Source organism: Primulina tabacum, chromosome 16, assembly GCF_025594145.1.
Source record: "Primulina tabacum isolate GXHZ01 chromosome 16, ASM2559414v2, whole genome shotgun sequence".
Taxonomy (NCBI): Eukaryota; Viridiplantae; Streptophyta; class Magnoliopsida; order Lamiales; family Gesneriaceae; genus Primulina; species Primulina tabacum.
Window position 1 is genome coordinate 36,148,472 of NC_134565.1, and position 19,791 is coordinate 36,168,262.

Below are 19,791 nucleotides of genomic sequence, written 5' to 3' on the forward strand. Positions count from 1 at the left end.
TGATGATTAATTTCAGAATGATCAAGATTCTGACATTCTTAACATGTACAGAATCCAAATCCTTGTTTTGAATCGTACTTTGAACCCTTTTGTTTGATCTTCAGAATTGCTAGTACAATCTAGCGCTTGAACTCCTCTGGAGCTGGAAATCAGAGCTGAGTTGGTAACGAAACAAATTCACTCTCATGTGTGAGATCTACTTAAGCGGTAAAGGGTGAGCTAAATACTTAATCCATTGGTCAACAAATTAAACTGCCCAAGAGCTTGTCTGATGAACATCTCAACACTGCTGACAACCGTAGCTCCAACCTCGGCAGCTTCTCGTAGTAGTCGGACGTTTTCGGGATGCCGCTAATAACCAACGAATGTCAAGTGCTTTTCCTTGTGTGGATCCTGTTTCAATGGGAACTTGATGAGTCAATCCACCTACACGTGGGGCAAGTGTTCGGATCTATTATGACATAGCCACGAGGCACTCAACGGACCTTTTAACTCTCATAAAACCCTTATTAAAGTATAAAGAACCCTAATTTAAATTTTTTTTATTGACTATTTTTTTGACACTAGCAAAAGAAAATTTATTATTTTTTTCGTGAATATTTCGAGGTGTATAAACAGCATGAAATACCAACTTGTAAGATTGTTTCCATACCACCGCAGAAGCATTTGCAAAAATCATCCCTTTTTCGGGTAGAAAATTGTTTAAGCATTCATATGCCGGCTTCACCAGATACTGCCATTGGAAGGGCCTTGGCTCTCTCTTCAGGAAATATAACAAAAATGTGCTGGGGTGGGGAGTAGTTAATATGACAGTCGGTGAAAAGATTAAAACCTCTTTCCACGGCCAAATGGAATACTATTTTTAATCTCTTAACTAAATTTCCGTTGAATATGACTACTCGAGCCCCTCGGCTCCTGGCACCAAATGTCATAGTTCTACCAGCACCTCCTGCTCCTACCAAGACGAACAATTTTCCAGCGAGGGGTGAAACTTGAAAGATATGATCCTTGTTCCCTTTTAACACCGTTTTCTGATTTTCCAACAGAAGATAAAAAGGCTGCATAAGCATTGAATTTCTTTGCAAATGCAAATAGAAAGAACTAAAAAGCATTACTCTTTAACTTACCTCTATATGCATCTTCAATTGTTGTTATGCAGGCTTCAGAATCTGTGTTGTAGCCAACAAGTTTCCCATCTACAGGGCTCCTCACCATGGTGTTTACCGCACCTACGGACTGATTCAGAATCCACCATTTGATAGAATATGGTACCTATCATAAACAAACCAATGCGATTCAAAACTATCAATACCAAAGCAAGTGGATGAACTTCGTCGCAACACCTCACAGCCGCTTCTTTGTGCGGTATTCCAACACTACAGATGCAAAAAGAAAAAGAAAGAACACTCAGTTTCACAGCATATGCAACGATGCTCAAGGATACATGCAGCACAACAAATATACCTGAAACCAGCAAAGTCACTGCTGGAATAGACGCTAAAGAATTCTTGGAGACATCGACCAAGAGTGGCACATAAATCCCATTAAATCCCGTGTGTTGAAATGCTGAATTATGCAGAAGAAGCCCTTTGCTATGGCTCACAGGATTCGAAACCACAACGAAAATCTTTGTATCTACATTCATATATATCCTCTATCTTGTAAACTTGTTTGATGCTAGCTAGAGATGGCAATCCAGGCACATTTTTGTCTCCCAAAGATCCAAAGACCACAAATGCACCATATTAATTAGGTCCCGATAATTGGCTGATTAAACCACTTTCTCCCGTAGTTCTTGCAATCAATGGTACCTATATTTTTTAAATAATATGTTTTTGCTATAAAATTATTAATAACTTGTATTAAAAATAATATAATATATAAAATTATTAATAACTTGTACAAAATTTTGATTAAGTTATTAAATCAAATTTTAACAAAAATACCTAATGTACCACTTGATATTTAGATTTTATTTAAAATTATAGAAAATATCGGATTCTTTTTATTTGGTTAAAAATTTTAATCAATTTTCAAGTTGACCATCTTCTTTTTTACTTAACTAAAATATGAATTATTAATCATAATACTATTTTTCCAAAAAAAAATACATAATAAAAAATTTGCAAAGTATCCACAAAAGTTAATGTACCAGGAAAGCTTTTTACTCGATGATAATATAATAAGCCATTTAGGTTCTATTCACTTTCATTTCAGAAATTAATCATACCGGTTTAATATTACATTATGAAATGAATAATTAAAAACTACCAAATACACATATATTCTTATAAAAATTTAAAATCATATATTTCAGATTTCTTGATTTCAAATATTTTAGTATAAAAATTTTTAGGACCAAACAAATATAGTCGAACAAAAAGTAATTAGCAAATGTTCAAATTAAAAACCTTGGTAGTTGCAGTTTTCTTTTGCAACGCAATTATTCTTCAAAAAGACTCAAATATTTTAAATTTTCATATTTTTTTCTTACAAAAAAGGCAGGGAAATAGTTCAATTCCCTCAAAGCCCCTTGCTACATCCTTTAATGCATCATCGGAAGTCACAAAACTCCCCAACAAGATGAAGTAAAAGGTTAAAAAAGCAGTAAAAACGACCTGTATATGTCAAGGTAGAACAAGAAAGTGTGCTGTGACTTCTGAGGTTACCATAAGAACAAAACAGAAAATGATATTCATACACACAGTGACACAGACACACAAACAGATGATAAGATCAACATCTGACAAAATCGAGCGAAAAGAAACTTCGGCATCTTTTAAGTAACGAGAAACAGCTTGTTTGATCATCGACCTCAAGCTGCTTTCTTCATACCAGGATTTAGTAACAACAGCTGTGTTCAGGCTATATCGGAATTGTCCCACCGGCTTCCAAGATCTGTCGCTCCAGCTGCATATGAGAGGCAATTAATTTACAATACTGAAATTTAATCTATGCATAGGTGAAAAAAAAGGTCTTAGGTCACGTATTAAGAAAAATATATATATATATGCAAGCCAACGGATAGGCATTGAAAGGGAAAAGTGGGCAAAGGAAGAGCATCAACTAGTCAGTTCTGAAAGTACGGGATATATGACATCTGATAAATAAAATAAATTATTCAGGAAGTACGCTAAAAGAACACTAGCAAAGGGAGTGTAAGATGCGATCATACAGAAATATAAGAATTCCAAATACTTACCCGAATCATAGTTTCTAGCTTGTTCTTCACAATATAGTACTCATGTTTCACTTCCTGCAAACACTTCAAGCACCTGCACCAAAAGCTACTCAGTTTTACTATATGACACGAACAATAATGCATCCTATAAAAATATAAAAGATCGAAGTATTAGCAAGTCAAACTCCGCATCAATGATAGGTAGACAAGGAAAAATGACTTCTGAACATAGTTATCACAAGTGCAATCCTTACTTAGGCACATGCATTTCGTCAAGCACAGGTGCATGGCGAAGCATGAGCTTCACTCAAGTGAGACACCCCAACGGATATCATTGGTACATTTATGTTGTGATTAAAAAGTGCAGAGCTTTTAAATTGCACCAAAGAGTGCAGAGCCTTTAAAGACACTTAGAGTCCGATTGGTTGACAAATCAAAAGATAAAAACAATATTTTTAAAAAAATATTTTTCTTAAAAAGTCTATGTTTGGTTACGAAAGTTGTTTTCAATGAAACTTAAAAAGGTGTTTTTTCAGAAGCTAGATTCTGGCTTTTGGGCTTCTACTCCAACTATTAAAAAACTAAAACCTAAGCATTTTTCAATATTTATCCAAACGTCAAAATCACATATGTTTTTTCAATAAAAACACAATAAAAAGATACACTTTTTAAAATGTTTTTTAAGCTACAACTTTTGTATCAAACGAAGGACTTGAGTGTTGGCTTGTGTTTAGGGGGCTAAGCCTCGAGCTTTTGGTTCATGATACCTGTGATATAACCAGTGTTTTAAAAAGCGGTAGGTGGTAGGAGGGCGGCTACCTACCGCCTAGCCGGTTAAGCGGTTTTTTTAAATCAATTTTTATAATATTTAGTAACATTATATATTAATTTCTTTAAATTATTTTTATTTTATTTTAGGATATTAAATCATTGTTTGATATAGATTGAGAGAGCATGAACAATAAAAAATTAAGATGAAGTTTTTATATTAAGATATTAAATTATTGTTTAAATTAAATCATATCATCATTATGGTTCTCGTCTTCTAAGGATGCAAAATCATCACAGTGAAGTTTTTTCACTTTAAATCGCATATTAAAATGAATTCTGATATGTTAAGACAAGCCAACAAATCACATTTATTGTTGGACTTTGGTTTAAGATCTATAAAAAATTACCATTCTTTTTTTAATAGGATTTTTAATTTAAATTAAAACACCGATTTTTGTAAAAAAAAAAAAAACAATCCGATTTTTAGAACAGTGGGTATAGCTAGTAATGGAGGCATGCACTTTTACGTGTTCCTCCCAACAGATCTCCGGAATATTCATAGGACCGCAAAATGGAATAACAGACGCAATCTTTTGACTATAGCTTTGCCTTCGTTAAAATAAGTAATGATAACACAACTTATCAGGATTGTTATGTATCAGTATTTAAGCAAAGAAAATAACTTGAATGATTGTTTGTAAGGGATTTCAAGTATTTAACAGCTCATGCAAAAGTTGCCGTGGAGAATATGATTCTGATTATACCCGTTACCAAATGACTGTTTTCTCCATCAACGAATACAGTAGCATCCGAGACCTTTCTCTGTATTTTGTTGCAACAATTTTTCCAGTTGTGTTGATCCACCTTATTAACAGTTACCACATTGTTTCAGAGAAACATTTTATTCCATGAGAACAAACACGACCATTCTCTAATTTTCCACATTGGGCAAGCACGGATACTTTATGATTTTCATGATGTCGTTTGAGTGCTGATTATGTTAACCAATTGGCCATGAGTAAGTGTGTAAGAATGGAACTAACAATTACCCAAAATGCAGAAAGAGGATGTATGCAAGGTAATAAGTCGATAACCACTTCACCAATTCAACACTATAACAGAAACAATCAACAATTTCACGACACTTTGTTGGAATGACTTTCTAACTCATGCATGTGGATCAAGAGAATATGAAACATGATCACAAAGACGAGCTTACCCGTCAAGGTTCTTCTCCTCACAGTAATCTCTGAAGACAACACACAAGTTCTTCACTCTTTGCGCACCTATACTGTTATTTAAACCAAATATCACATAAAAAGATCAGAAAAGAACAAAATCCAGGAAAACAGTTTCTTGAATCTTCACCCAATGGCCATTCAACATGAGTGCGACCAGATCTAGTTTCCATGCAAATTGGTTGACTAAACTAAACCACAAAACATCAAAGGCAACAGTTAACTAATGAAACAGTATAATATAAACGTACTATATTAGCGAACACCAATGAATAAATCTTGGATTTTCCCCCATTAGATGAGTGAACAGTAAAAAAAGAACAAATATAGCAAAAAAAGATGTACCTTGAACTGCTACCCTTGAACTGGTGAACATGTGCATCAATCTGCTTAAAATCCACGACACGCTGTTGACTATAAAGTCGAAGTTGAAATTAACAGAAAATAGAAAACAAAAACGTCAGTAAAATCGAAATTCTAGTGTGAAAAAAAAAACCATGATAAAAATATGAAACTCACAGTGCAGTGGTTAAATTATTAATAAGCTTTTCGGAATCCTCAAAGTAAAGCGAAACCACCTCCACAACAAAATCTGGGTTGCTCTCATCTTGCAGCTTATGCAACTGCACAAACTGATCATCCAAGAATCCCTTTTTCCCACAATAAAAAAAATCAAGAAAATGTCAGATTTAATAAATTAGAGGAGCCCATTACAAAATCAGCAGAAAAATCAAGAACCATATAATTCTCTCGGGAGAAAAACAGTAAAAAGATAAATCAAACCAGTGAAAATTCACCTCACGGTTGAGAGAAGTAAAAAAGTCAAGATAATGTCTCTGCAACTGGCCCACAATCTCCATTGCTCCCCACAAATTCTGATCTTTCGCGTACTCGACAAAATGAAAAGTATATCTTGTGTCACTGAAAAGACCACACTTTGTTTCAACTAGCAGATCTCTCAATGAGAAATGCAGACGTTTATGTTGGTATAATTATGGGCAGTTTTAAAGAGAAACCTAATAATTTACTTACCAAAATTAAAATTCCTTTTTGGATGTGCAAATTGAGTATAATATTAATGTAAAATAAATATATTTTTAAATTTTATTTTATTCAATACTTTTAAATTTATAATTTTTTTAATAAAATGTAATATATGTGAGTGTGACGCCGATTATCTACATTTTCTATAAAATATTGTTCTAGTATTTTTGAAAAAATATATGGTGCCATGAATTTCAATTACAATTTTATTGTTTGTAATAAAATAATATATGAAATCTTAAATTCACAATTTTGTTTATTAATAATTAATAATATAAATTATAATGAATTTTAAATGACATCATTTTGAATGAACTTGAAATTTATTTTAATTAACATAAAATATTTAATAAACATGTAAGATGTTGATTTGAAATTTATAGTATTAATTTTATAAACAACGAAATAACATTTCAAAACCACGAATTTGAAATTCATCAATTCAAACACAAATTTTATGTGCTATCTACCAACTGAATTTATAGAACACTTTTATTTGGTTTTATATTATATATATATATGAAATTAAATTTGATGTATAAAATTATTAATTAAATTCACTAAAATAACTCCATTTCTTTTTAAAAATTTCTCCAAAAATTTCACGTTCGGAATGGATAAATATTATAGTCGACAATGATTTCACAACAGATAATTTGCAGTAAACATTACTCGTAGCTAACTGAAAATGACGTAAAATTCCCTTAAAAGTTCATTCTCACCCAATAACCGTACTTTCAAGAACTTAAGACGAGGAGTGTTTGTTGTCGCAAGAGGAGTGTTTGAGATTACAAAGTAAGTGAACCTAATGATTATGGATTGAATTTATTTTAATATTTTCCGGAACGAATATGTCACTTAAAATTTATCCAGTACAATTTATCCAATTAACATAATGATTATGGTTCGATTTTTCTTATTAATATTTTCTCGAGCGAGTCTCTCATACAAAGTTTGTTAAATATAATTTATCTAACTAATGTGAATTAAATACGACTGTGTTAGCTCATAATTTACCCAATAAATTTCAAAAGAAAAGTAACGACCACGGTTTCATCGTTAAAAAAACTTAATATGAACATAATCACATTTTAATTTAAATGGGAATTTTTAAGGAATAACTCTGACCAATTATTATTTTTGGAAAATAACTCTAGCGGCTGATTTAAGAATAATTATTATTTTTAACACAAGAGATATAGATTTTGTGATAACCATATGTACGGACACACACACATCCATTTCCAGAAGGTTGTAAAAACGTCAATGTTTATTTATTTAAAAATTAGTGTATTAAAAATAGTTTTTCTCACCCGAAAAAGAAGTATAAGCGTTTGGTTTTTCGGCAACTATATTACGCTACCCCACTTTACATGACATCGATGAGTCACTATCTGATTCGTCGTTATTTTTCATATTTCCCACAGTAAGAAAAAAAATCTTCTTTCAAAAAATTTTGAAAATTAATTCTCCATTTTCAATGAGATAGTAGTATTTTTCACACAGTGAATGTAAAATAGTATATACAATATAGAATTATATGTTTAAATCCATATTTAAACTAAAATACTAAATTCAAAAGAATATTACAATATACATTAAAAAATAAATTTATAAATGATAGATTATATTAAATAATTTTAAACATAATTATTAATTTTTACCCATTTAAAAAAGGGGTGAAATTTTTAAAAAGTATGAATTTTTCTTCTTTTAAGAATAACGGAGACATTTTAGTTAAATAAAAAACGGATTCACAATCCACACTAACTTAGTTATTCTAAGATCCTTGATTAATAATAATAAAGTATCATGTGAGATAATCTCATTTATCTGTATTCGTAAGACGAGTTGATTGATCCATATCCAGAGAAAAATAATAATACTTTTAAAATAAAATTTAATATTTTTTAATAGGTTCAAATAAGATATAAGATATATATTTCATAAAATTAACATGTTAGATGATATCGTTAAAATTTTTGTGTAGATAATAATAAAGGTAAAAAAAAAAAAAACAATTTTCCATTAAGCATTAAGTCAACAACTACAAAATGTAATTTCACAATCAACCTCCCTACTTACCACATTCCTCCACGTAAAAAATTAATTCTTCATGATTTCACTTTTTAAATTTACTAAAGGACCTACAACCAAGTGTTAATGGAGCATTATGTGATCAATTTTTAAACCACACACCATTATTAATAGTCTTAAAAATAAATTAAAATGTAAAATATACATTATAAATAAACTTTATTAAAAATATAGATATAGAAACAGAAAAAAGTACAATCAAATAAAACAACACGGAATAAAGTTGAGTTAAAAAAGCAAAAAAATAAAAATAAAAATAAAAATAATTGATCGTTTTCTTTAAAAAAATCATTTCAACACATGTTTAACTTTACTTCAATATTTACCGTACACAAAAAGATACACTAATTGAATCTCGGATTATCTATGGTCCACCGGATATAGCACAACAAATGAATGGTGGATGTATCCGGTGGAGCATAGAATATCCTATGAATCCCAAAAAAATAACGTAAATGTTCATGTAGACGTAAAGTGACAACCATATTTGACCGAGTGATAAAGTTTTTAAATAATGCAAACCCAAAAATCACAAGATTGTGACCACTCAGCCAATCTAATGATATAAATGGTGGTTTTCACTTTGCAGGATACATATCTTGAATTAATATTGCATTTGACGGGAAAAAAATATAAATAATAATAAAAAAAAAAAACATTTGGCATCAACTTTCAACACATTAAACTATGAAAAGTGATGCAAAACGTATAATGCTGTTAAAGAAAAATATCCAATGACTAAAATGTGATTTGTCTGCTTTTCATTTCCTTTTTTTATCTTTTTTTAAATTAAAAAATGTCAATACAGATGGGAACCGACTTGTGCAGAAACAATAAATAAGACTGTACATGATTGAGTGAGCGTCCCCAAACAAAACAAATGTAAATCCTAACTCCCCCGAATCAAATCCTTAATTTACATGATGCACCCTTTCCAGGATTTCAAGAATTGCTAATTGACAAACATGAATATACACACAAATAGGGACGAGCCTAGGTTATAACTTACCTGGTATTGTGCTCGAGTTCCAATGTCAAATCTCAGGGCCATGACCATTTATTATGTATCTGTCCAGTTCGATCAACCTGCGATTAATGGAAGAATTCAAGCTAAGATTTGCCACATGGAAATGGAATTAACAAATAGGCTATGAATTGAAGAGAAACCGGATGGCGGCATTAATTCTGTAGATTCTTACCATCTTCGGAAAAATCAAACATCCCACCGATCCAGCCTTCCTCAGATTTTTCCTCCTCATCGTGAGTGTTGCTAGCACCAGCGACATCCACCTCTTCGGTTGCAACTTCAGTTGAGTCGTGGTATTCGCCTAACTCTGGCTTACTGCAGTAGCCTTCCTTGAAGAAATGCCCAAAATCTTCTGCTTTCTCCATTCCTGAAAGCACAAAAACATTGGGTCAGAATTCTACCACATTTAATCATGACATCTGATTTCAGGAGGGCAACTGACACTAATGCAGTGTTAGAAATTGTAAAATCTGTGGGAGGAAAAGGGGGAGATGGGTCTAGATATCAGACCCTTATCTCTTTACTATGTTTAAGGCATTTGCAGAATGGCTAAGTAGTATCGGAGTTCTATAAAAGTTCAGGTGATCAAAATCAAGATAATTCTCTGTTCTCTGAACGATTGCAGTGAAAATGGGAAGAAAACGAACTTCGCACTTGATGTGATATTGTACTTCAGTAGATACATAAACTAGTTCAGTCTTCTAACTTCAGGAGGATAACTGCCTGCGAATTAAAGGCAAATAAAACATCCACAAGCTTGCAGAAGAACTTGTCACCTCCAAATGCAACCAAAAAACACGAAGCTTCTCAAATTTAGGTAAGAAGAAACAGAAACTAAATAATTTCACAAGTATGCTGCACAAAAGACATCAATGAAAAAAGTATCTTACCTCCCGAGTTTTCAGTAGAACTATCTGATGGTGGATTTGAATGAGAAATAATACGTGGGCCACCAGTTGCCTCTCTAGCTTGACAACTATCAGTGGAAGCACTATGATATCGTCCATCAGACGACACAGATCTATGTTAAACGACCAAGTAAAATACAAATGTAAGTACATAAACCAGGATTGCTGTCCCTACTTTGGTATCGGATGATATACATTTATCGAGGGGGCGATAAAAAGAGAAAACAGTAATCTGTAGCCATCTTGCAAAGTACCATTATGAAAAAAAGTGCAGCACTACAAAATGACCATAATAAATTAATCTCTTGGGTGCATTTAGTGAAATATGGTAGATGAGAGAAATATTTCATTCAAACTGGAAATTTGCAGAAATATCCATGGACAAACCAAACAAGAAATAATCAAGAATGCATAAGAACCAAGGATAAGATATTCACCGGCTAGTCCATCCAGGCCTTGCACTAGAGTAATGGTCAAATACTGGCAACAAATCCTTGTGTCTTATCTCCAATTCATGTGAAGTCAACATCTCAATTTCAAACTCCCCACCAAAATAACATTCAGCTCTTGGAGGTTCCATTGCAAGGAAATATATCTAGCAAACGGTGTAAATTAGTTACAGAAACCCACAATAAAACACAAAGGTATCAGTAACTCAAGACTATGTACCTTTGACTTTTGCCATATGGGTAATCTGCAAGAGTTTATTTGCACTTCAGCATTAGACAGATACCAGGGTGTTCTTTCTGCAGATTTCATCGTGTCACTCTTAACCAATTCTTTCCCCCCAGGACACTCCTCCTGGGAATCAATTTTAGAGTTGTCAAGATAAGCGTTCTCTCCATGAAAGATGCCAGATAAAAATTCTTCAATTTCAAGATCATCTAGTCTTCTGCAAACATCCCACCATTGTGCAGGGTCAACTTTGACCCTGAATTCTTCGTGTTGTGGGTTCACTTGTGCAGTTGACCAGGAATTGGTTCTACACTCGCTCAGTTCAACCCCTAATGATGATTGAATTTCATATTGAACAACAAAGCCTGATGGCGTATAAACTAAGATGTGCTCCAAAGCATTGGAGCTCGAAAGAACATCCAAAGAACCAGTAGACTTAGAATTATGAAAAACAGCAGAAATAGCTCCAGATGGTACACTTGTATTCCCAACCATTGAAGCAGCAGCATTGCTTACTGAATTAAGCAAGCCGGAGTCACTGCATTTTATCCGGGTGACGATAGAAAGGGTACAAGTATGCGGAGGAGAATAATGTTGTTCATTTGTGGTGAAAGATGAAGTAGACCACCACGGTGGAGATGAAGCTAAACACAGCAAGGTACCTTGCTCATGAGTCTGTAAAGCTTGAATACCATCGTCTCCCCCGAAAGGGGACAAAACAAAGATATGGCAAGTTCCTCTAGATGAAATAATAGCAATCCACTGACTATATTTACTAAAACAGATGTCCTGGATTACCTGTCAAAAAAAAAAAAAAGAATCAAGAAATTCATAAACCTTGAGTTTTCTGGAAAAAAGAAGATGGTACTAGAGAATAATAGTTATCAATGGACACTTGCGTATACTTACAGCAGTTGTTATACCCCGATACAACTTGTAAAGATGCACATGTGAAGTGCTCCAGTCGTTACAGCCTGATCCTTTGCCTTTATGAGAAGGCAAGATCCTAAAAACATTTATATTATTTCCATGTACAGAAGCAGTAACCAGAAGAGTTCCACTTGGATCAAAACATAAAGCAGATATTGGACTTGTATGAGCCCTAAATTGTGATATAACTTCAGAGGAAACAAGGTCCTTCACAGCTACCTGCAGTAAACAAATTAATATACATAGTGCTAAAAGGTCAAACCCAACTTCTTCTATAATAAATTTCAAAGAGATAAAAATGAACATGATAATGTTAACAGTGCCATGAACTTACTACACCAGCATTCTCTGGTTCAGATGCTGCTAGCTTCCCAATTTTCCAACCAGGAGAACTGGGACTCTCATGAAGAAGCTCAGGACAGTATTTGGATAGTTTTTTATAACCCATGTCACCCAGGGTAAGTATCCCTGCAGCTAAGTGTCTGCTGGATTCCACTGCATAACGAGCCATCAGGGTTCCATTCCCTGGAGATGTGGAAGGACTAACACTAGAAGAAAGGTTCTTTGGACTCATGCGGCCCGTATTTAACATAAATGGGCGATTAGGCGGGTAAGCCAACCACCTAGGTCCAACAGCCATTGGACCATACCCAGCCCCCATTCCAACAGGTACTTGCTCTCTGGATCGGGGAACAGGATAGGTGACCACGAGAAATTTTTTCTCAAGCGTAAGTGCATCGAAGCAATATACCTGCTCAATAAACAACCCAATCATCTGTCAGACCTGTAGTCAAGTTCCATTAGAAATGTGATTCAAACGTATAAATGGCATGCACTCTCAAAAGCTATCTTGTGAATGAAGTATACACTTGAAACCAATTTTAACCACTCTTGCACACACACGATAAATACTTTATTTGAGAAACACCACGAGATAAATACATAAAAAATTTCCTATATAGCAATGTACCATCCTGGCCAATGAGAGTATAATCCAAATACAACACACCACAGCCAGTATCCGAAATGCAAACAAGTAGAGAAGAGAAAACCAAAGGAAAAGTTACAGACGAAAATGCATTCATACTTGTTCTTCAAGACCAATAGCTACCACTTGTAGGCTGCATCTAACCATAAACACTGCAGATTTAAAATCAACCACCTTCACATATTCATTCAATTTCATTGAGTAAAATCGAACAGTAGATGGGGGGTCAAACGAGCTCTTCATAGATGCTTCTGTTGCACCATTAGTGAAAGACCGAGTACTCTGAGGTCGAGTGATCCTTTCATTATCGTCCCCACCAACAACTACTAGCATAGGATGTGATTTTTTGTACACTTCAGCACCATTACAATTTGCTGGAGCTGGAAGAATTTGTAAATAAGTAACTGGTCCGCAACGCCTTGAAACCAGTTCAATAAAGCTACAGGCATCCTCAACATCAAAAACTTGGAAACCCTTTAGATAACCAATCAATAAGACATGCCTCAAGGCTGTTGGACTAAGCTCTAATTTGTCAAAACCAGCCCATAATACCTGAATAACACAGAGGATCAGATCCAGAACAAGTAGAGAAGCACTCCGAAAATACCCAATTATAAGAAAACACACAAGACTCGTAAACTGGATGCAAAGCGCTTACTACCGGATAAAGGCAAAAGATTATTATTGCACTAGTAAACAGGTCCAACGAGAGCATAACAAAATAACAAAATCTCATCCTATTCATTCTGTGGCATGATTTTTGAGGCAATTGGCACAATTTCGATCACCATGAAATTAAAATCCCTTGACCTACATATTTCCTTGAATCCTAGAGCATGCTTTTCTCTACAAGTTCACGAAAGTAAATTTGATTATCCGGTCTTACTGGAAGGATGTCGATTCAAGGTTCAATTCCGTAAATTACTTTTTTCTATCACGATAAAGATTTTCACAATCTAAGATTAAGTTCTGAAACGATTCATCTAGTTTATACAATTTAAAAAAATAACTCAATTATCTCGGAAATTAAGTGCTCAAATTCAATCAAGACATCAACGAAATGAACTAACTAAAAAAAGTAAAGAAACCAACACAATCAAACACCTTAACAAAACTAACTACTACATGAAGAGAAAAAGCAGAATACAGACAACAAGATTAAAAAAATGTCAGAAATGCCGACCTGCTCTTTTCGATCGTCTCCAGAGGAAGAAATGGAGGCGGCGACGGACGCACCGGCAGACCGCACTGCGGTGCTAGCATTCGTCGATACCGTTTTGATACAAGACGAAATAACTCTCAAAGAATAAGGCAGCAATTTGATGTTTTTCCCCTTGCTTCGCCTCATTTTTGAAAGATTAATCCTTCAGACTTTATCCTCTCAGCCTTTCCCAACCACCACCGACTGACGAGTAACTCCAGATTCAACTCCACCGCCGTCGTGCTCCGCCGCACTGGCCGACGTGCAATACTTACCGCCGTCGATCATCAAAATTCTGCGATCGTCGGATAAACGGGAATACCACCGCGAAACAGTCGCAAGAATATTCGATTTTGGTTTCCTTATTTCAGTAAAAATTTATGAGTTTTGACTTGAAGCGCATGCTTTCTCTTCACTGTTTCTATATTTATACACACGCACGCGATCTCCTCCGCTTCTCTTGTTGGCGCTCTAAGAAATTCTATCCTTACATTCATTTAAAATCATTTTTACTCTTATTACTACCAATAAAACGTGTTTTATATAATTTTTTTTATAACTAATTTGGTTTACGTTAAAATAAATAGATAATATCATAATTATAAATGAATTAATTATATTTATCTATATGAGAGTCATAACATAAATAGTTATAAAAAATAATGAATAACCATACCGTCATTTAAATTAATTATATTTATATGAAAGCGATATACTAATTTTTACGAAGTATTAACTGAAATTTAAAATATAAAATTAAAATAACAGGGGAAAAAATAAAAGAGACTATCATTCGTTTGTTTATTTTTATTTTCCAAATATAAAAATAACTTTGTATGGTTAACTCGTTCTATTTCTTTTTAAAAAAATTATTACATATCTATTTTGTTATACAAATTAAATCTTGAAGCATACATACGCATAAAATTCATGGGAGTAGTTCTCTTGTGAGACGGTCTCACGAATATTTATTTGTGAGACGGGTCAACCCTACCGATATTCACAATAAAAAGTAATACTCTTTGTATAAAAAGTAATATTTTTTCATGAATGACCCAAATAAGATATCCGTCTTACAAAATAGGACCTGTGAGACCGTCTCACACAAGTTTTTGCCAATTTATAGTTGTTTGTTCTCAATACAAGAGTTACGTTTACTTATTGAAATTGAAGTTTATGAAGAAAACAAGGCAGATCGTGCTCTCGTTGATCTAAATATATCTTTCTATTATTAATAAAAATAAAATTAGAACAATAAAAAATACATGCAAAAAGAACCTCAAATCACTCTAAAACACTAATTATGATATACACGATGAGAACATAGAAAGTACTTAAATGTCACAATTAGCAACTTTATTAAAATGCCATCTATTCTCCCCGCAATGAATGCATGAAATAAACAAGTTAGCAGAAAATGGCATGTGCCCTCTTCATCCATATTTTGGGAAAGGAAGAAAACATAGTAAAGCACCCATTCCTTTGATAATAGGCCTATTCCTTCTTGAATCAAGTAGAAAATTTGATTCTTGTTGTTGTTGGTAAAACGTTTGGAATCTTGGATCTAATTCAAAAATGACATGGAATTTATCTACATGCGTGTGATATTGGTTTTCCATTTCTAATTTCGTTAAGCCCACTCAAATTATTAGTCAAAATTCCCACAGTCAAACCAAACAAATTTCCTACCTTTATTAAGGTCTCTAGGTCAAAATTTATGGTAGGTTTTAATTTAATAAAAAAATATAGCAAAAGGGAAAAGTAATAAAGATTAGTTAAGTTGATGAACCAAATCCAAATGCATTGTACCGTGTTGATCAGTCTTTGCACTATTAAATGTTTGTGCTGCAGTAAATTAAATGACCACCTAAAGGTTTAGGGAAAGGGACTAGTAAAATTAATTCCACATGTATATCACAATTTTTTTCTTCCAAAAATCAATATACAAAAGATGGTTAAATGGTTACTACATACATAAAATAGTAAATATTTCATTTTTTTTGAAAATCGAAAATCCGGACTGGAATCTACACGATATCGACAACTTAAATTTGGTATCATGCATGATTCACACCACAAAAAATATGTCTCATTCGGTATATGTTCAAAAATGAATATATTATAAATAATGCTAAAGATACCACTAATATACGATATTTACAACCATTATATCGCGAGATTTTGTATTCAAGTGAGATATTGACAAATTGAACTTTTTTATTTAATTTTTTGTGTTGTACAAATTGATGTACAAATATCGATGTACATATAGCACCACTCATATAGTATATCGATTTACAATGCTCTCGTGTCTCTTCAATGACTCGAATCCCAAAATATGTTTTTTCAAATATTATTCATGAAATTCGAGGTGACGAGGCCCGATAATCCTATATATGTATCAACATAATATAATGTAGTTTGAGTTATTAGTATTCACCTCTCTTGTGTTTTATGTATTAACGCTCATCTCCTTTGACATGTTATAATTTTTGTGTAAGAAAGAAAAATAAGTGTCAAATACATAAAGTATGCAAAAAACCCGTTTAAGTATCAAGGGTCATGCGTGTTTGCAGATTCAAACCATTGAAGTCTCTGCTGAAGCTGTGTTCTTCTGCACTAAAAAGCTCTTTGTAATAGTTCTTCCAACTTGACAACTTCTTACGTTTTCTAATCAGCTCTAGGCTGCCACAGCTCCCTCTCAAAAGCAGCAGAATCTGCATTAATCAAATACAAGAACTCGTGTTTCATGTAATATCGCAACATGGGTTGATCTCTGTTTACTTAAATGATACGTGCCTGACTCATTCGAGGGCGCCGAATCGGAGATTGTTGGACACATAATGAAGCAGCCAGGATCATGAGATTTAAGTGTATGGGATTGTAGTTATCACCAAGTGAGGGATCTACAAGTTCTCTGATTCTGTTCTTTTTTAGCAGATGTTTAGCCTGACACAAAAGAAATAACAACACAAAGATTTAATGCATACGTTTAAACAATGTTGCTCCGACTAGTGTGCACTCGAGCAAAATTGAGCCCTAGTTGCACTATATTTTAGGAAAAAATATCACTGGACGGATTAATTTGAGCACGACAAGCTCAACTTTATCAAGCATCAATTGATCTCAAATTTGAAATTAACTTAATAAAATTAAGTGAAAACTAACGGTTCAGATAATATTTAGAAAAATGAAAAATATTATTTGAGCCAGAGACAACAAGCATTCAACCCTGAGATATTAAGCCAAAGTTCGACTCAGGCTGGTGTTCTTCTCCAGCCAAGTTTTGACAGAAACTCTTTGGAACTACTTGACTAGGTCTTGGGTTGCTTGCACCCCTACTCAAGCCAAGATTCGAATCTTGAGAAACGAGTTGCTCGACAATTTAGCTAATTTCTCAAGCAAAATCATTACATTGTTAGGATTATATGTGAACCGGAGATAAGCTAGTCATACCCACATAACAAGGCTTTGCTGAGAGTAATCCAGGGCTCGACGTCCAGAAATAAGTTCCAACAGCAGAACCCCGAAGGCGAATACATCAGTTTTTTCATCTACTATTCCATGCATTAGAAATTCAGGTGCTAGATACCTGCAGCAATAGCACCAAATACCGATCATTCTACAAAAATGGGTTGAAAAGAATTGAGGAACGTTAGATTCCACAAACCCGAAAGTGCCTTCAACATTTAAAACAGTAAGGTGAGTCCATCGATCTGGGAGCCATTTAGCTAGCCCAAAATCACAAATCTGAATCAAAGCAATAATTGAGGTAGATTCAACTAAAAACCTTATAAAATTACTTTCGATTTCTTGATATCCTATAACTCGGGTCACTCATTGATATACCTGAGGTTCAAAGTCCTCCGTAAGCAATATATTTGCAGCCTTAATATCTCTATGAATGATTCTTCTCTGACATCCTTCATGAAGGTACAGCAATCCTTTTGCTGTGCCTATCCCAATCTTGTGCCGAATATCCCACTTGAGTTTCTCTCTACTGTCTATTTTATCACAAAAATATGAGGAAAAACAATTGAAAATCTGGATCCAAAAACTTAGAACAAGTGTCAGAACAATAAACAGCGAATCTGGATAAGGTGAACTAACTGTGAAGCATAGAAGCCACGCTTCCAAGGGGAGACAACTCAAGAACAAGGTACACCCCTCCTTCAACGCCGTAACCCATCAATTTAGCAGTGTTTGGATGATTTATGTGAGCCATTATGCCAAGTTCTGATAGAAAATCAATGATTCTTTCCTCCGCTAGGCCTTTAATCAAACGCTTGATCGCAACAAGCTGGCCCCCTTTCAAACAACCTCGATAGACTTCAGCATAACCGCCTTTCCCGATCAAATATCCTATTTCATATGCATACACACACACACACACACTCACACTCACACTCATGATTTACAAGATTTCATAAAGAGGGCCATTTCTTATCAAGATATATGATCAGAATAGACACAAGGGGCAGGCCAATAATTCGAACTAGGGGCGACTAGATGCACTTTTCTGGTCGAAAAACTCACATTTTCACAAAATTATTTAGTTTTTTTTCGTTCGACACTCTTGGTCCAGCCCGCTCGTATCATAAAGCTAACCTTGGGAAAAATTGCAGGTTGCTGTCTGGAGTTCTGAGAAGGTAAAATTCTTCCATTGGGGCTTGAAATAGTTCAGATGAGGATCTAATACCGCACTTGTCACCCCTAAAACTTCCTCTTCAGCACTACTGCTAAATCTTCTAGATAAATTGCGGAATTTGAGGGAATGCAATGTGGTTAACTGCCCTTTGGATTTAACTCTCAATAATTGAAAAAATTCGGCCCATCTCGAACCCGGTTTCGGATCAATCTGAACTTCTGATTGTGACGTGCTTGTAGCTTTGGAGGAATCTGTTTCAGATTCAGCACTTCTTAGGAAGTCCTCAAGCACAGTATCAGGGGAACAGGCCTTTGATTTATCTTTATCCATCTCCATTTCTGATCATATTCCCAGTTCCACCAAGAACATATAAACAGATTTCATTATTGCGAACATATATAGTTACAAGATTCGAATTACATGTTTATAAAGAAAGGGACAAGCTGTTCTTGCGAATAGAAAGTTGTCTTTTTTATTCCAAAAATGTAGTCAATCATATAAAAAAAGGTACAAAGGGATCAGCTTTTAGTCTTTTACAGAAATAAACATGAATTTCAAGAAATCCCATAGAGTAATTAATCTCAGATTCAACAAAAAAAAAAGCACATTACAAAAGACCCAAATCACCCTAAGAAATGCAGGCTAGAAAAATCAGACATGCTCACAGACCACACAGTAAGTGAGAAATCAGAAAAACCCATCAATAAATACTTCTCGCTCAACATTTTAAGAATCGTGGAAATGTATACGCACCACCGTAGAGTAGAATACTGAAGCAGACAGAAACAGAGGATTTCTTTTGTGTGGTTTTCCAAAGCCAAGCTTGCGATTTTTTAGATCGTTTTCTAAACAAATAGAGTATTTTTGCCTTCAGCTGCACACTCGATGTGTGCATGAAGGAATGAAAGTGGCAATAATTATGGGAAGGTATCTTCAAAGACAAGAATCTTGGGTTTACTCCATCCCTACCAACCACCCATAAATTTGATTCGAAGAGAAAAACAAAATTGGAAATTTAGTTGTAGTAAGATAACAATGAGAAGATGCATGCATGGGTGGCAGCGGCGGGAGATGCAGAGGTGT

At 34.1% G+C, this 19,791-nt stretch overlaps 3 protein-coding genes and 1 pseudogene across 5 annotated transcripts; all 4 read right to left on the bottom strand.

Moving 5' to 3' along the window:
- Window positions 1–219: 219 nt before the first annotated feature.
- On the bottom strand, window positions 220–2,810 carry LOC142528563 (bifunctional 3-dehydroquinate dehydratase/shikimate dehydrogenase, chloroplastic-like; annotated as a pseudogene).
- LOC142529025 (histidine-containing phosphotransfer protein 1-like) lies at window positions 2,466–6,193 on the bottom strand. The gene is made up of 6 exons (XM_075634383.1): window positions 5,988–6,193; window positions 5,710–5,840; window positions 5,536–5,604; window positions 5,172–5,243; window positions 3,203–3,275; window positions 2,466–2,910 (listed from the first exon to the last, which is right to left on the bottom strand). The coding sequence occupies exons 1-6, from the start codon at window positions 6,048–6,050 to the stop codon at window positions 2,866–2,868; spliced, it is 453 nt and encodes a 150-aa protein (XP_075490498.1). The 5' UTR covers window positions 6,051–6,193; the 3' UTR covers window positions 2,466–2,865.
- A 2,873-nt stretch (window positions 6,194–9,066) lies between these two features.
- LOC142528891 (autophagy-related protein 18g-like) lies at window positions 9,067–14,543 on the bottom strand. Its single transcript, XM_075634156.1, has 9 exons — window positions 14,043–14,543; window positions 12,959–13,411; window positions 12,206–12,622; window positions 11,851–12,090; window positions 10,936–11,739; window positions 10,704–10,861; window positions 10,249–10,379; window positions 9,531–9,725; window positions 9,067–9,417 (listed from the first exon to the last, which is right to left on the bottom strand). The coding sequence occupies exons 1-9, from the start codon at window positions 14,205–14,207 to the stop codon at window positions 9,413–9,415; spliced, it is 2,568 nt and encodes an 855-aa protein (XP_075490271.1). The 5' UTR covers window positions 14,208–14,543; the 3' UTR covers window positions 9,067–9,412.
- Window positions 14,544–16,370: 1,827 nt separating this feature from the next.
- LOC142528997 (receptor-like cytosolic serine/threonine-protein kinase RBK2) lies at window positions 16,371–19,790 on the bottom strand. Of its 3 annotated transcripts, none has more exons than XM_075634339.1 (8): window positions 19,462–19,786; window positions 18,669–19,046; window positions 18,167–18,422; window positions 17,910–18,060; window positions 17,731–17,810; window positions 17,517–17,652; window positions 16,860–17,009; window positions 16,374–16,777 (listed from the first exon to the last, which is right to left on the bottom strand). In XM_075634339.1, exons 1-8 carry the CDS (start codon window positions 19,601–19,603, stop codon window positions 16,607–16,609), a joined length of 1,464 nt encoding a protein of 487 aa, XP_075490454.1. In that variant the 5' UTR covers window positions 19,604–19,786; the 3' UTR covers window positions 16,374–16,606. The 3 variants fall into 3 exon arrangements, with proteins under 3 accessions (XP_075490452.1, XP_075490454.1, XP_075490453.1); XM_075634338.1 differs by having other exon boundaries at window positions 16,375–16,777; window positions 17,910–18,064; window positions 18,171–18,422; window positions 19,462–19,785; XM_075634337.1 differs by having other exon boundaries at window positions 16,371–16,777; window positions 17,517–17,810; window positions 17,910–18,064; window positions 18,171–18,422; window positions 19,462–19,790.
- Between the last annotated feature and the right edge of the window lies 1 nt (window position 19,791).